General features: G+C 40.2%; 2 protein-coding genes across 2 annotated transcripts; both read right to left on the minus strand.

Moving 5' to 3' along the window:
* Window positions 1-1,214: 1,214 nt before the first annotated feature.
* On the minus strand, window positions 1,215-9,349 carry gpr63 (G protein-coupled receptor 63). Its single transcript, XM_008298217.1, has 2 exons — window positions 9,280-9,349; window positions 1,215-3,901 (listed from the first exon to the last, which is right to left on the minus strand). The coding sequence occupies exon 2, from the start codon at window positions 3,790-3,792 to the stop codon at window positions 2,560-2,562; it is 1,233 nt and encodes a 410-aa protein (XP_008296439.1). The 5' UTR covers window positions 3,793-3,901; window positions 9,280-9,349; the 3' UTR covers window positions 1,215-2,559.
* A 2,093-nt stretch (window positions 9,350-11,442) lies between these two features.
* Window positions 11,443-16,605, minus strand: ndufaf4 (NADH:ubiquinone oxidoreductase complex assembly factor 4). Its single transcript, XM_008298218.1, has 3 exons — window positions 16,461-16,605; window positions 16,222-16,316; window positions 11,443-13,957 (listed from the first exon to the last, which is right to left on the minus strand). The coding sequence occupies exons 1-3, from the start codon at window positions 16,579-16,581 to the stop codon at window positions 13,652-13,654; spliced, it is 522 nt and encodes a 173-aa protein (XP_008296440.1). The 5' UTR covers window positions 16,582-16,605; the 3' UTR covers window positions 11,443-13,651.
* Between the last annotated feature and the right edge of the window lie 1,084 nt (window positions 16,606-17,689).

A 17,689-nucleotide genomic window follows, 5' to 3' on the forward strand; every position in this document is an offset into this window, starting at 1 on the left:
AAAATGAATTTAGTCAAAAAAAATAATAAAAATCTTGTATGGCTTCTTGTGTTTAGACAAGACAGAGAACTTTGGTAATAAAATAAGTATTACACCGAGACTGAATCGGCACTAGTATCAAACATTTCCTAACAACACCCAGCCCTACTACTGAAGCTGGTGGAGGTGACGTTCTCCACCTTTTGTTTTTATATATATATATAATGTACAGCCGATTATCTACAAGTACTAAGGCAATGACAAATGTACCTGTTGTTTGGTCTGCTGTTCTAGGCTGAAACAAAACAACCAGAACAGCTGCCTGTCGTTTGGTACTTCTGATATCTGAGGATCTTCACAGGTTGAAGAGGCAACTGGACTCACACTGTGTGGTCTACAGGATGTTTGAAAAATATCAGCCAAATGGATTCTACAGGTACAGATCAGACTAAAGAATGTAAATAAAGATGGATGACATGACAGGTCCCAATAACCAAAGTACAGCTCATTACTCTCCCACCCCAGACTTTTTCCTTTATGTGTAGTTTTCTAATGAGTCTGTTTCAAATTCCTAATTTAGTGCTAGGCAGTAAACTGTATAATTATGTTGTTTGTGTAAAAAAAAAAAAAGTAGCTAGCTAGACAAAGAGCAGCTACTTAGCATTTTTATCTAGAAAATGATAATTACTCAGATAAAAGATAGAGTCAGTGATTCTGATCCTGTACAGTTTTTGTTTAATTTAGTGGATACTTCCTCAAGTTCTGCTAGCTGTCCGTTCTGTGTGAAGCCTTAAACCAAAACAAACAAAGAGAGTGGTTTGGACTGATTTACACATTTGCCATTGCAAAAGAAAGAGGGCGGTGGGAGTGAGAGGAAAGGTAAATCCAGAACATTAAATACACTAACCAGCTAAATATCAACCATTTTTCTAAAGAATCACAGAGTTCACCTTCAAAAGATGTGTGGAATCTTAAATTAAAAATATTTCATATTTGATTTCAGTAAATAATATAAGTTGTTATCCTGTTCTGTCTGGCTTTTTTAGTATTTCATATTTTGGTTCTTCTGGATTGTCCGTGGGTGTGAATGTGAGTGTGCTTGGTTGTTTGTCTCTAGGTGTAGCCCTGTGATAGACTGGTGACCTGACCAGGGTGTCTTCTGCCTTCACCCTAAGTCGGCTGGGATAGACTCCAGCCCCCCCGCGACCCTAGTGAGGATTAAGCGGTGTATAGATAATGGATGGATATTTTGGTTTTATGTTTTCTCTCAGTTTTATCTTTTTTCTGTCTTATTTTTTGGACGTATTTTGTACATCACTTTGGTCAGCTCTGCTTGTTCTGAAACGTGCTATACAAATAAACTTGTCTTAATCTGATTAACATTTCCACTCCTTGATCACGACAGGACAGGCTCTGGTTGCAAAGCCAGCACAAGATGGCTTTGTCGATTTCTGCTATTTTGGCTTCACATTTGGAAGGAAGAAGTTTCCTGTCATTCATCTTTAAACAATCTACAGCAGAGATCTATACAAGGTTGTCGTCTGAGCTGATGATAGTGAGAACATCTCTTTGATTCGATACAAAAACATCCTCCGCACTCTTGAGTCCAGTTGTCCTTGATCTGTTGGATATCCCACGTCTTACAGAGAATCTTCACACAACTCCCTGACTGTTGTTGAACCGCAGTGCAAAGTGGGAAGTGAGACTGACATTAACACTGCATTAAAACACTGTGGGGGTTTGAAAGCAGAGGGCTCTGACTCAGCTTTTGTCCAAATGCAACGCGCCGTCATGTAGCAATGCAGGCCTATCAAATATGTAGCACACATTGCTAAATTATTCTGTAATGAAAACAGGGTAATTTTATAGTTAAAAAAAAAAAAAAAAGCTAAGATAAAGGAGACAACGATGAGCTTTCAGAGCGGTGTAGGTTGCTGCTGAATTTTCTGTGCCGCAGCATCGTTTTCAAAATCTGTCACCAGGAGCTGACGCTGAATGTCAGTGAAAGCTCCCCTGAAAGTCACTATGTTAATCTTTTTAGACAATTTTATGATGGAGTCAGTTACTGATTGACATTAAAGCTTTGCAGATATTATGGCTTAAATAGCTGTCTTTGGACAACATTTAATATTTGTCAAGTATGGTTTCTGCTGTTAACAGAAAAAAGGATTTGGGAGGAAAAACATGTTTAGAATCCTCAGTTTATGTTTTAAAAGTCGACTGTTTCGATACTGAAACTCAGGCCTGATATTGTAACTGGTACAGAAAATGTTCAAACAGCACACAGCCCTGTTTCAGTGTTGTAAAATCACAGGTACTGCGCAACGTTTTCCCATCTGACAAGCCTTTAAAGTCATGGAAGTCTGACTCAAACTGGACCTTCTGTTCTAGATCTTCAGACTATTCTCAGAAGTAATAACCCACACCTACTCAGCCCCCTGCTTTTTTTAATGCAGTGCTACTTTCAGTCTAAACGCCTGCTAAGAGAAGTATACCACCAAACAACAAAACAGGCCTGCTAATGCAAGATACATTATGTAAAGATGTGTTTTAACAGTGTTTAAGAGTGGATTATTTCCTTTACACCACAGAGCGATGCTCTCCACATACGTACACAGCACTCGGCTGTATGCGCCTCTTGGTGTTGCCTGGCAGCTGAGGAAGAAACTTGAAGTACTTGGGCATCAGATCAAGGCAGGCGTCGCGGAACTTCTTGATCCTCCAGTAGTAAATGAGAGGGTTGAGGGCTGACTTGAGGTAGCACAACCACAGGACCCATGTGCTAATTTGAAAAAAGCTGTCTTTGTGGTAGAACCCGTCGCTGAAGGTAGTTACCAGGCTGTAGGCAGTGAAGGGCGCCCAGCACACTGTAAACACGGAGAAGAGGATGAGGATGGTGGTGAAGGCACGGGTCTTGAAGCTCATGTCTATGTTCATCTGGAAGGGCCTTTGGAGGCTCAGCAGGCCCAGTTTGCTGGCCTGGCTCAGACAGATGCTGTCTGGGTGGCTGTGGATGCGGATGGCGTTGTGGCGGATGGTGTTCAGGATCCCCATGAATGTGTACAGCATGACCATGAATGGTATGAAGAAGAAGACTAGCATTAGTATCAATACGTAGGCGTGGTAACCGGGCTCGATGCTGTAGCCAAATACACACTGCGGGGCCCTGGGGGGGATCTGTAGGGGAGGGGAGCCAACAGCCAGAGGGAAGGACAAAATGAAAGAGAGTCCCCAGGTGATGACTATGAGCAATTTAGCTCTCTGCGGACTCAGCTTATCTTGCTTCTGGACAATAATAAGAAAACGATCTATGCTTATTATAAGCAGTATAGCCACGCCTTCCATCACGAAGAACCAGAAGAGCATGGCTGAAACGCGACAGAAAATGTCTCCAAAAATCCAGTTGGTGGTCACGACGGTAACCAGAGCGAAGGGCATGTTCAGGATGGCCAGCATCATGTCTGCAAACGCCAGGCTCGCCAGCAGGATGTTGATGGCTGAGCGCATGGCAGACCTCTGGTACACCATCAGGCACACCACCACATTTCCCGACAGAGCCACCAGCAGGATGATGACCATGACGACGCAGAAGAAGATCTGCAGAGGCAGGCCGACACCTCGCAGGACCTCCGGGGCCTCCGCTGTCGGGGTGAGCGGCTCCGGTGGCGACCGGGAGCCCAGGGAAACGTTCGCCATGGAGACGTCCTCCATCGGTGGCGTCTCAGAAAGGTTCAGCAGCCCCGTAACGAGGCAGCAGAGACTGGCGTTAATGTCCCCTGCCTGTGGAAGGGGAGCAGTAGTGGAGTGAACCATTCTTCCCCAGGGTGAACGGGCATCGTCACTGGAGAGCTTAACATGATGCCGCGGATGCAGATGTTGTCACTTCAACACAACATGGCAGCGTCTTCATGGACGTGAGATCCTAAGAAGCGAAGATAAAAAATAAAAAAATGCAGGTGAATTCCAAGTAAATCAAAAAGGGCACGTTGAAAACAGATTAAAATAAGTATTCCCCCTGGAGCTGTAAAGACAGTGAGCCTATAATCCACTCAGTTACAAGCCTGCAGCTCCCCGGTTAATTCACACCAGCATGGGCTCTCTTAAGCCTGCAGTGTGTCAGAATGACAACAATTTTTAGTATTCATACAAAAACACAGAGTTAAGAAGCTGAAAATAGTTTCCAAGTGTAAAAGTTAAATACAACAAGTTCCAGCTCACTTTCATGCAAACTACTGCCCTTCAACTAATAGAGCTAATCACTATATGCTGACGCCAGACGCTAGAGCTAATCCACAATGTATTTCCTTATGTGCATATCCTTTGTCCACCATAGCGGCTAATTTATTTTTTATTTATTCAAAAAATGAATGACAATTTTTCAATCAATTAATCATCAACATCCCTCAACCGGAACACCACATCCACTGCTGCCACACAGAGATGCGTGGCGAATGGATACACTAAAATAACAAGATGTGATGTGGTAACTCGTGAGCTCTTTAAATGTTCAAAGGCATATTTTGACAGAAGTTTTGTCAGAACCAGGCTACCTGCTTCCAGTCATTATGCTAAGCTAGGCTAACCGCATCCTTGCTGCAGCACACTACAAAGACTGAAAGGGTTAATAATTTCTTATGCCATTTAAAAAAAAGCGAAGACTGTAAAGTTTATTTACCAAAATGCTCAATTACAACCGAAGCAAAAGTACAATGTATAAGGAAAAAAGGAAATGGAAAACCAAAAATATCTTTTGTGTTTGCCTGAAATGTGATAAGAAATCCAGTCAAAGTGCTTTTCTTAACCGCCGCCATTACCCAACAGCCAGCGTGGCAACAAGTCAAACACCGCAATAAAAACCCTTATCACTAGTATAAACACTGCTGGCTGATACTTCTGACGGCCTGCCATTATTACAATGGCCAAGCGGCAAATAATACATGTGCAGCAGAAAAGAGTCCATCTGGATATAGGATAAAATTCCACACAAATTAAGCTTCTTCATAAATTTTTAGCCGTACGTGGGTGTAAACAATACAATTATGAGCAATTACTGTGAGAACAGAGCGTGTTGGTCTGTTATGTAGTCATGCTAAAACTCAGGCTGACTGCTGCTGCGATACCTGGATATGCAGCCATTCAACAGATAGTGTTGTCATGTCACCAAAATACTCGAGGCACAAAAAAAACTGTAACGAATATATACAAGCTGGAAATAGAGAAACTAGGAAGACTTTGCGTTATTGATATGGTGATGACAAGCAAATTGTCCGCCGCAATTACCACCTCTTCAATACAACAAAGACCCGGTGAATGAGAGCAAATAAGAAGCCAGGTTAATCTTGACCCACTTCCCGTTCCATTCACCAAGTGTTTTCTATAGGGGGGGATGGGAGGAATCTGCACATCGCAATACTGAACACAGCGTTCAGCAGTCTACCTTAAGGACGGGTACCGCCACATTTCTTTCCCTTCCTTTCGGGGCGCAGTGACCTAAAATGTTAAAATAGCCACTTCAGCCTCCAAGCAATCAAGCGAACCAGCAGCGTAAATGGATGATCGGGTACTTGGCGTTCTGAAAGACAGGGAGACGTTCAAATACTGTAGCGGCGACACAATTATGCAATGGAGAACTGCAGAGAGAATATGCTGAGAGCTTTTCACACATCTTGTAACCTTGGATTGCCAAGAGAGAACAGGTTCATCAGAAACCAGCCTATTAAGTCCATGATGGTGTATACTGAGAGGCACTAAGTTTACGGCTGTAACAGCCTGTCAGAGCACCTGGTTTATTTCAGGTGGCATTGTTAAACACATGTGGTGCGTCTGCTATCTGAAAGAAATACCCATGTTTACCAATGGAAGATCTGATGGAGACGAATAGTTACATAAAGTGTAGAAAAGATTCGTACAATTGAAAACACTGGCAGTTTAATATAGATAAAGACCTGGTTTGTGTTCCGTCTGAGACCCAAGACTCATGGATGCAAAGAAAAGCCAAAACAAGCCTGGTTTTAAAAAAGGACAATAAAGAAATGGCCTTTACTTAAATTTTGTATGGAAAGAAGGTATCTGTTCAAATCTGACTGACGTTTTTCTCCCAAGTCAATGTAGAAACTCTGCAAATGTGGCGATACCTGTTTTCCTAAAGCATCATAAAAGACAGAAACAGCTTTGTTTGTCGACAAAGAAACACCAACAGTCATGTATGGAGATATTTTAGACTCATCTGAGCCATGGCTGTATTAAGGACAACCAGATACTGGACTCAAAGATAGCGCCCACTCACTAGAATGAAAATTGCTCACTTGGTGGATGAGCCAAAAAGAAGTTGAGCTTTTGGGTTTGCTTTGTTTTGCCGCCCACTGCACATGCTCATTAAAGTTTCCCCCCACTGGCCTCGCCCCTGTTATTCCCGCCTTCTCCGTACACTTTACATTGTGACGAGGTTGGGGAAGCTAATTTTTCTAAGCTCCTGGGAGGTTTTACAAACATGAAACTTCTATGGATTGAAAATGCAACCAAGAACAGTTTTACAGATGTCTCTTTCATCCATTGGAAGAATGCTTTCTGTGGGGATTTTGTCGTTTTGAGCGACCACCGGGGTCTAATTGGCAGCACCATATCGAGCTTTCTCGATACAGCTATAATCTAAGCAGCTCAATGACAGGGACCCAGACGTGGGCGCAGAATTCAAGGTGAAAGAGTTTCAGTTCACTTTATCCTGACAACATGTTATCACAATGTTCTCTGGTATTGTCTGCGAATTGCGACAGCTGCATGTTTACCAAGGCTAACATTTATGAAAGAGCCGATTATTGTTGTCTTTGCTGTCGCAAAAATGGAGAAAACTGACAAAATCAGTGAGCTAACCTGAACAGAAATCACAAATCACTGGCATGTGTGGGAGCATTTTAGATTCTAAAAAAGTTGTGTGTCCACTAACACAAACTCAAAACTGCAGCCGTGCACGCGGTTCTATACATTCTACAATGGGTGGGATGCATTTGTGGACGTGTCTTGCACATGCACATACAAAAGCATAAAGACAACCAACTGCAGAGTGGCTGTTTTGTTTATTGTGCTTAGCTTTATGACATGAAAAAGAGAAATCAGTGTGTGACCACTATAGATTTGTGCACAACACAAGCATCAAGTTTACTTTTTCTGGCTCGTGCGACTTCTGCAAGGTAAAGGCAAACTTTGGGTTGGATGCAGATTTCTACGATTGGGTCCTCGCTGACCATCAGACGTGGTCGGATGACAAAATTTACATCGCAAGGACACAGAAACCATAAACTGGCACTTAAAGTAACATCAGAGTTTCGCCCAAGTGAAGCAGCAGAGGCACCGTGAATAGACAGAACAAAGCAAAATTTACTGTTTGGTTTAAAAACAACGTGTGAAAATGTGTTCAAATTCAGCCAAAAACAAATTACACGTTAGCCCTATTTCATTTTAAGTAATTTTTATTTTAAAGTAGCTACATTTGTTTTAAAGAATATTTTTGTTTTAAACTGCAGAGACGGTGAACATGGGGGACTGAGAAGGTATGAAGTGCAGCAAACTGTGGATATTGCAGGTATGCGATGTGTGCCCTCAAGAAAGTGGTACTCTTAGGCCCAACATTTGGTTTTGTCCAGACTATCACTACACAACAAGTAACAGTGGTGCATATGCTTGGCTTTAGTGTGCATTCATGGAATCTGCGGATGCTACTGCACATTTATTGACTCTGTAGAATAAAAAGAAAACAGCTTTGCATCTGTGGTGTACGTGCTCACATCCGCAAAGGAATACAGTCAATGTTTTAGGCTACCAAGGTGTTTCGCATTTAAATAGTTTACTTAAATAAAAAAAAAAAATACAATTCTCAATTTTCACTGTTGGAAATGTAAAACTAAAACGAAAATCCCTTTTGTCTTGGTTTTAAAAAGTCTGATAGAAAACTCAAATGTTGGGTTTCCAGTTGCTCATGGGTCACTCCATCTCAAATCATCGCATTTTGTTTTTTTTTTTTTAACAATTTCTGCTTGATCTCTGATTTACCTGAAACTGTTACAGCACAAAAATATGGGTAGTTATAGATATTTCTAAAAAATTAACTGAATCAGAAGTCATGCAGTGATATTTTCTGAACAAGAACAATGATACAAAACTAAGTATATCCAATCGATTTCTGTATTATCAGTATTTTTATTATTATTATTATTAATGTGTGCTGAAAGATGGAACTTTCATGATTGCTTCAATACTTTTCTTATAGTTCAGCTCACCTATAACAGGACATAATTTGATGTATTGGTACAATATCAAATATTCCAAATCAATGGCATGATAAGAAATAACAGTGAAAATTTCAGACTTTTATCTTTAATAGTTTGTGTGATATTGTGCTGAAAGTGGGTTGATGGACAGATGCTTTAGGGAAAATAAAAGATATATCAATCGAATTCACAGATACCATTATTAAATATCTGTAGTTTATGATTTTAAAAAAGCAAGTAAGAAATGGTCAAGATAATCTGAGATTGAATAACCCTCATCTGAATTTATCTTTTGTGGCTCCATAGTATCTTTAGCAGTTTGCGATCTTGAACTCTGCTGCCCAAATTGAACAAATACACTATCAGCAACTTGATTTTCCTGCTCAGCTTGACTTTTTAGATCTTAGAACTGTTGAATGAACCAAACACAAATTGCAAAACTGTCAACATAAAATCAGACTTCAGTGACACTTAAAGATAACATAAAGTGGTGGATAAACTCTTTGCTTGTACAACAGATGATTCACTTTTCATTCAAGGGTTTCATGAAGGAATAGTGTTGACAACATACCTGGATTTCACTCACTTTCTCTGTTAAGTCTGATATGTGTTCCTGCACATCTAACATGGACATCAGAGCAGTTTCAGATATTAGACACATCAGAAATCAACTGATAAATCTGTCAGGTGTCCTGACACTGACCCTAATGTTTGGAAAATCAACACCGAGGTGAACTACACCTCATTGGGACCAGGCCTTTTACTACATCCAGCCCTGAATGAACAGATGTGCAGGCAGCTGTTGTGAACCACCGTTAATGTTTATAGAAATATTAGCTAATTCTGACTGTGTCGATGCTAAAGCACCAAAATGGTTGACACACACACACACGATGGTTTACTCTTCTCTGAAGACGACGAGAGCAGCTGGGCGTCTAAATTCAACATTTATGAAACATTTATGATATATATTTTTAGCAAGTTGAAGGTTTCGTGTGTGTTAAAGCGGCGCTGGTCGTGTTAGCGCTGACATTACCTGCTTCGTTCCCCCATGTTGGAGCTCAGGAGCGGCTCAAGTGGAGCATCCCGCCGCCGCCTCCCAAAAAAAAAAAAAAAAAAACCTTCCTCCTTTTTCCGTCGGTGTGGACAAAAAAATAAATAACCACAAAAGAGATGTTTTACAAAAAAACACGTAGCTAAAGCCTCCTTCTCCTCCCCAGTGTGGAGCCTAGCTGGTATTTCAGTGCGACAGCCGGTGATGCCTCCACCTACACAACTGAAGAAGTGAAATCCGCATTTGGTTTCAGCCGCTTTGTTTCCAGCAGCAGCAGCTTTTCTTGCCACTCAACTCAACGTCCGGCTTTGTTTTGTTTTTTTCATCCCCAGCTTTCTTCGTCGTTTTTTCTTCCGTCCAGATGTGGGCTGTGAGCGGCCCAGTGTGCCAGTATCACCGTAATACCAGAGTCTGCTGTACGGAGCCCGAACCAGCAGCAACACACTGTTACAAACTACTCTCACTGTCTGCTGTCTGCGACAAGGCGCCGCCGACTAACTCCACATCCGGTCTGCGCCTTCACAATAAAAGCAGTCATAGACGTTTTCATGGTCTTCGAAAAAAAAGAGGAGACTTCTATTTCAAAAGATACAATGAAGCAGAAAGGTGATTAATCGCTTCACTTATATTCATGAAATCACCTACTCGTGAAGTTTTTACTTTTCTCAATAGTTTGTGCAACATCAGTCTCAGTAGTAACATTTTATTTTTATTGTGCAATATTTCATTTTCATCTACTTTTTCAGATGCAAGAGTTTATTACCATGTGTGAAAGTAGGTATCACCTTGGTATGGTTGCAAGCATTACTTTTCTACAGTTCAATTCCAGCCTTCTTTAGGCAATGCTTAGGAGTATATATATATATATATATCTTTTTAAAAAAAATGTCATTTCATTTTATTTTTTGTACTAATTGACACTATTTTACAGTTTGATTTATTTATTTTGCTTATTTTTTTATCTATCTATCTATCTATCTATCTATCTATCTATCTATCTATCTATCTATCTATCTAGATATAGATATATGTGAAGATGTCATTTGCAAAAAACAGATAACTACATTTTTGTAGTTAATTTTTTTGTTGTTTGCTTGAGATAATATCAACCTGCAGTTAAGTGGATTTGACTCAGTAGAAATGACATGACAAAAATAAAGATAACTTAAGTTTTGATATTGTCTCAGGTAGACGATGGAAAAGTGGGTTTTCTGAAGGTTTGTGTAAATGGAGTTATCTGTTTTTGCAAAGGAACTCTTCATATATATTCATGTATATATTTAATTCTGGTGTGTTTTATTCTTTATTGTTATTCTTTTTCTGATTATTGTTTCAGTCTGGAACAGGTGCATAATGCATTTCACTGCACATTATACTATGTGTAATTGTGTTTGTGATAAAAATTTAAAATTTTTTTTAAAAAAAGGCCTTGAATCCAATGCATTTCTTATATTATATCATTTTGGGTTTTTTTTTCTGAGCAATATCTGGCACTAGAATTTCCTTCAGGATTAATGAGGTTTTTATTTTTTTAATCTCATCTTATGTCTATATGTTGCTTTTAAATGCTTCAATAGACTAGACTGGAATAGAATCATGTTGTACACGTGCACATACATATAATGTCCTGCAAGTTACTGCACGTTGCAGTGTGCTCACACAGAAAAAAACAGCACTGTTTTGTGATATTATGATCATGCCGAGGTGTTTATTAGAGTTAAGTTCAGCGATGACTCTCTGGTAGAAACTGTGTTTTTTAACCCGGAAGTGTGAGCTGGCAAGATTCTGTCGCACCTTCCAGATGGCAACAGAGAGACGATGTGACGACAGGGTGAGTTTCATGCTACAGAATGCTGTTGGCAGTGGAAATTATTTTCTGGCATGTGTTTATGACTCTCTCGAGGGTTCTTCTTGTTTTGTTTGTTGTTGCTTTGTGTGTTTGTGTGCAATATGCATCACGAATGAAATAATGATTGTTTTCATCCATAACAAACCTAAGGAACCAAACCTGTTTACACATTGCCTATGAAGCCAGATTGTATTAACATGACAAGAGGCTTAGACCTTAAATGCATCATGGAACCTAAGCCTTCACTGGTGCTTATAAAACTGAGACTCTTTGGTGAAAGCAGTGAACTCATGTTCTTGTTTCAACAAAGGATTCTATATATGTATATTTATTAAACATGAACAAAAGAGAACATCACCACCTTCAGGCTTTATATAAAAACCTGTGCTCAGGGAGGTGCAGATGATTCTGTATCATATACACAACCTGGTTCACAAGACATTGTTCTGCAGAAGCAAGTAGATGTTTATATAAAACTTAAAATTAAGCACACTTTCAGGGAAATTAAAGATTTTTAAAATACTTTTCTATGCCCTGGCTAAATGGAGTGTGTGCGGTTTTCTTACTTATCGGACCCATCTACATTATTCTGAAGGCACAACAACTCAATTTGCAGCAGCTTCCTCTCCGTGTCTGTGTGTAACTTGACGCAGTTTTGTGTTCAGTGATAACTGACACCATCAAAAGCCAGTGGAGGGGCGAAAGTGCACTTTCAAGAGGCCTCGCCCCTTCTCCCAGCGTCGTCCAATAGAAACGACAAAATCTGAGAAAAGGGGCGTGACTTGGTTTGGAGGAAGTGCTTTTTTTGGGCACGTGTTTCTGCGTGCTGTGGGTGGTAAAGATGACAAATGGAGGCTGTTAGTGCAAAAGTGAGCAGTGTTTTCACAAGATTGTTTACTGTGTGTCTGTAAAGGTTTGAACAGCTGTTTGAAAACACTGATAACATTTTATGATTTTTATATTTGACAAAGCATGGACATCTGAATGACACAAATGGAACACAAGACTGAAGACAAAATAACTGTATTTTTAAAAAGTGTGCGTATATGCAGCGAACTGGTATCACAGGATCATTTATAAATACATGTCATGCTTTTTCCTCATAAGGTTCACTTAACTTCCACAATAACAGCATTAAAACAGCACATCTCCATAATGCTGCCACCAATATGTAAATTCAAAGCAATGAGCTGAGGTTTCTGTATTTCTGCTTTGTTGACGTCCTCGTGTGATTAATTTGCAGACTGAAGGCTCGGTGTGAGATATTTGTAGCTTTGCCAGGTTTTAAAATTTATGCCGATAATAAGGTTTGTGTTTCCCATTCATAATTAATGTCTCATCTGTTTTATTTAGACATAATTTTAATGTGAAATCTTTCCCAGGAGATATTTTGATGTCACGTGAGTAGTATCAGACATTCCTGCTCAGATTTACATCAGTCCCGTATTTATTTATTTTTTTTACAACAATTTCTGTTGTAAACTGTAAATAGGGAAAACTGCAGCTTTTCTTAGAGGGGGAGCAGGTTTGGCACACTATTTGCCAGCTTTGGCAACAGCTAAACACCTGTAGATTACTGGAACCCACAAGAGGGATGTAGTCAAGCCTTCGTTTTCTGCAGAACTTATTTACTAAAACACACAAAAAACATATTAGAACTCTGTTTAAATAACCCTGAGTGGAGCTACAGTAATTTCTACAAGCAGGACATCGCTGCTGGACCACATGGATGGAAACACCTTCCTGGAATATTTCTCCCATCTGATAAATGTTATTCAACCTCATGAGTAACACATGCAGAAATGAATGGATGTGTATTATACAAAACACTGTTTTCACTGGACTGACACACTCACAAGAAGAGTCTTGACACCATGAAGGAACACTTCAGTGTGTTGGAAATTAACTGTTTGCTTTCTTTCCCAGAGTGAAATGAAGACGTCAATATGAATCTCTTGTTTGTGTGAAGGCGGTTTAGAAAGTTAGATGATCATTAAACTTGTGGTTCTTCTGCACCTATGGAACCAATCCCAAATCTGCTTCTGGTCTTTATGCTAAGCTAGGCTAACTACATCCTGACTCCAAATTGTGGAATAAACGCGCAGACATGAGGCTGATAACGATCTGAACATTTCACTCTCTTAGGAAATCTAATGAGTACATTTTTTCTAAATGTGTTGAAGTTTCTCATCATATCTTTGGACATCTGATCTCATTTTAAGATCACAATAATCTTGTGAAAATCTGAGTATGAATACTTTTGCATTCTAGTTTCATCTGAGGAGTCACCAAAAGAAACAATGCTGTATTTTCAAGATTACATTTCTGCCGCTGTTCTTCTCAGTTTTCTTAGTTTGTGTCCATAGATCAACCTTCAGCCACCGATAAACCTCATATTGTGTCCAAGCTTTTCAGTTTCAATCCGGTCACTACCCCAATGTAATACACTGAAGCACATAAATAAATATTTGCTCATTTAACAGCTATTCATCAAAGACTCAAGTCCTAAGAAGCCTCTATCTGCTTGTCAGTTCTAGACTTGGGAGTAATGACCTTAAACTTGAAAGGGATGAAGAACTCCAGAAGAGCTTTTGTTTCTTTAAGGTCTAGAGAATACTCCTGTGCGACATTTTCAGGCGTCCACGTCTGAGGATCGTACTTGTGGTTGCCCAGGGCATTCACGGCCTCAGCGATGGTCAGTTTGCCTTTAGGAACGTCTGTGACCTTCACCAGGCCGAACACCTTTCCTGGATAATCGATCTTGACGGGGCGCCGGTACGCTTTTACAGCTGTTGTCACAGCCTTCGTATCCTGTGGGAACATCAAGAAATAGACAATGAGTTCAAATTACTTTTTTTTTTAATGCTTTTTAGCTGCATAAAAAGGATTGTAACTTGCATCTCCACAGCAGGGCCAAAGCCTTCACAATGCTCAGTTAATTAGGGCACTTATAGAAAGTGAAACAATCTCTAATTCCCTCTGCATGCTGTCTTTTCCTAACAATCGTATTTGACAAACTACAAGCACAACAAGGTGTCTGTAGTTACCAAAAGTACTACCCCTCTGAGCAGGGATTGTTGCGGGGAAAAAAACTGTCTCCTTTAAACATAAGGAGTTCCTCAAAAGGTTCCTGCAGTGTCTCAGGGTTCACTGGCTTGCAGTCCGTCAATAGTAGGGGTGTATCCTGCCTCTGTGTGAGGCAAGTCACAAGGCTGGAGTGGATATTCTTTGGTGAACCTTGCTGAATTAATTTTCAAATTTATGAGGTTAAACAGACTTTTCGTGACACTTCTGTCAGCATTCTGAACAGCTAATTACTGCTACGGAGAGAATAAACATTTTATTGCGATGTTCTGTTTGAGATCAGGGCCTCTTGCTGCATTAACAATGGAACAAATAACTCTGTGCTTATCATGGAAGGAGTCACTTGTAGCACAGAACCAACAGAGGATTATTATCAACACATATCTGCAGTTCCCCTCAACTCCACAGATGCTCGTTTGTTTGGTTGTCTGGGCCAAAACTTTGCTGTTTTGGTTTGGGGTATACAGGTAGGTGCATTCATCCCAAGTTGTTTGGGAAATGTAATTTGGTATTAAGGATGCACAATATATCGGCGACCACATCGGTATCAGCCGATATTAGTGTTTTTTAACCAATATATCAGTATCGGTCCAATAAACAAATTTAGCCGATGTGAAAAACCGATGATTGTCCACCATTAGCGTCTTCGTCTCTACATTTGATATTGCTGCTATTTCACAGATGTTTTTACTTTAATAGGCCTGGTCTTGAACGTTAAATATGTTACAATATGTTTACATATGTTTTACTTTTGTTACATAATAAAGAAGACTGTGGTCTAACATCGTATGGGCTTCTTCTGAATAACTTTCACGTTCTCACAGAGCTTACTTAAACTCATTTTTCAGTGTGAAGAATATCAACATCAGTGATACGGTTATGTGCGATATCAGAAACCTTCATCGGCCAGAAGTTTATAACATCGTGCATCACTATTTGGTATGGGACTTCTGTTTGGTGCACCTGTGATCTAGTTTGATGTGCTAGTTTGGCTAATAACTCGGAACAAAAATTCCAGACCTCGATTTCCACTCAATGCATTCTGCTGATACAGCATGCTAGCAGGGTTAGCTGTTAAAGCTGCAGACACTGTTGGTTTCTTAAGTCACATTAAACCTTGTAGGCAACCTTATTACACGCAGAACCTGCAACTTCTTTGGTCACACCGGCCCCCAATGTCAAGCTGAGAGGAAGTTCATTCCAACAAGGTAGACTTGGAGGTCATTTTGCAGCAAGATTTGGCCAAGTAATTTGTATTAGACAGCACCACAGTTTGCTCCGATGGCAGACATATGAAACCTCTTTGAAATTAATTACTAATGTCGTTCATTTAACTAATGCATCAGGATAATGTCAGGATTTAAAAGGTAGATACCGCCCAAGCCTAAACAGCAGCAAACAGCAGACAGGCACAGGTTGATACGGAGCTAACGTCCTGCCAACAGACAAACTAAAGATTGTTTTGCAAATGATTCAGAGAGCAGCCGCAGGTCATCTGCTTGCTCGAAGCTGAATCACCACATTCAGTCAGCACCCCTCACACAAGAAATACTGTCGTCCTCAAACTTGTTCATACCCATTAAATAAACATTAAGTGCATATAATGAAGCTTTATTTGAGAATTATTTTTGCAGTAAGTACTGAAAGGGGTCACATATTAATCAGCTGCCATGACATTTAGGTTCCATGGGATTATAGCTTGTCAGGTTGGGACAGAAACAATGGATGACATGGCTCTTGTTGAGGCCTCAACACAGTGCAGCTTCACATTTCTACATTAAGAGCCTCAGTCTGCCTTTGTTAAGTCTCCAGCTCTGCTACAAAACACCGAGAGTCCATACAGCCAGTAATGATTAAATAACCTTATACTGTCACTAACGAAGCCAAATACTACACCATTAATCCCTTGAGCCCGACAGACAGACAGAGAGAGAGAGAGAGAGAGAGAGAGAGAGAGAGAGAGAGAGAGACGGTCGGTATCCCGGACTGACCTCTACTGCAGCGACTGCCGGGTCTTTGGACTCCACGTACACGGACTGGAGCCGTTCCAGCAGCGGGTCGCTCTTCTGGTTCACGACGTCCTCTACTAAAAACACACAACAGAGACTCGTTAGTTGGGTAAAAAGTTCCAGAAGTGTCTGTGAAAAAGCTTAAAGAACGAGCCCGGCATGACATGACCCCCGAGGTTAACTTGTGTAACAAGAAGTTAGCGGAGCTCCCGGTCACTCACCCTCCGTCGGCAGGTTGACCGGGTGCCGGGGCGCCACTCTCGGCTTCTCCTTGGCGAGTTCTCGGTACGCCCGGTTCTCTATGTTGAAATTTCGGAACATACGACCAACCCGTGCTCCCATGTTGGACCGCTTACCGAACACCACGGCGAATAAAGTTTTTTCAAAATGTCGACGGCGAGTGAGAAGGTTCGTTTCATAACGGAAAGCGAAGCGCGAAGCAGCGACACCGTGTGGTCGGAGGACTTTAATAGACATTTAAAACAAATGCAAATACATACAGTGTCCTCAAATGCATTCATACCACTCCACTAAAGAAAAAGCAAAATCACAATAGTCACTCAAAAAACAAGAAACTGAAAAAAGTATAAATAAATAAAAATTTGCTAAATTACAATACGGTGAAATAAGACATTGATTTTGAATTGTGATTGAAAAAAATAATAATAAAAAAAACTGTCCCGGACAAATTAGAGCACTTTGCTTATGAGCAGTGGGCCAAAATCCAAATATTGTCCAACAGGTGCAGAAGTCTGATTGAGAGTTACAGAAAACACGTGATTGCAGTGATTGGCTCAAAGGGTTGTTCAACAAAGTGTTAGTTTATGGGTCCCATCATGCTTGTTTCTTGTTGTTTTTTTAATATTTCTGTTGAAACACAATTCAAAAGTAATGTCATGGTTTTCACAAATGTTTGATTAAGTATTACTTTTGTCAATTTCAACTTCTTTCAGCTGTTTTTTCCTTCTTTCATGGGAGGGTATGAATAAATTTGAGGACAACTGTAAGTACAGAAAAAAAGCAATACTTTTTAGTATTCAAAAAGGACTTCACTAAATTAATCTGTTGGATTTCTGTTTATATTTCCACATGTCAACTTTTATTTATTCCTGTATTTCTGTTTATTTTCTTCGTTTATTCACCTCTGTATGTACGCAGTACTGTGAAAATGTATCTACCCCCTACAGATATCTTTTGTTTGTGCATGTTTGTCACACGTTAATGTTTCAGATCATCAACACATTTTTAATACACGACAAAGACAACCCAAGAAAAGACAAAATGCAGTTTTTAAATGATTTAATTTATTGAAGGAAAAATGCTGTCCAGCCCCACCATGTGAAAAAGTAATTGCCCCCATAGCTACGAATCCCCCGAATGACCAAATTCATTTGGCAGTTGGCTTCAGTTTCACCGGCCGCACCCACATAAGCCCAAATGATTCCACAAT

Source organism: Stegastes partitus, unplaced genomic scaffold (genome assembly GCF_000690725.1).
Source record: "Stegastes partitus isolate 25-593 unplaced genomic scaffold, Stegastes_partitus-1.0.2 Scaffold1295, whole genome shotgun sequence".
Lineage (NCBI taxonomy): Eukaryota > Metazoa > Chordata > Actinopteri > Pomacentridae > Stegastes > Stegastes partitus.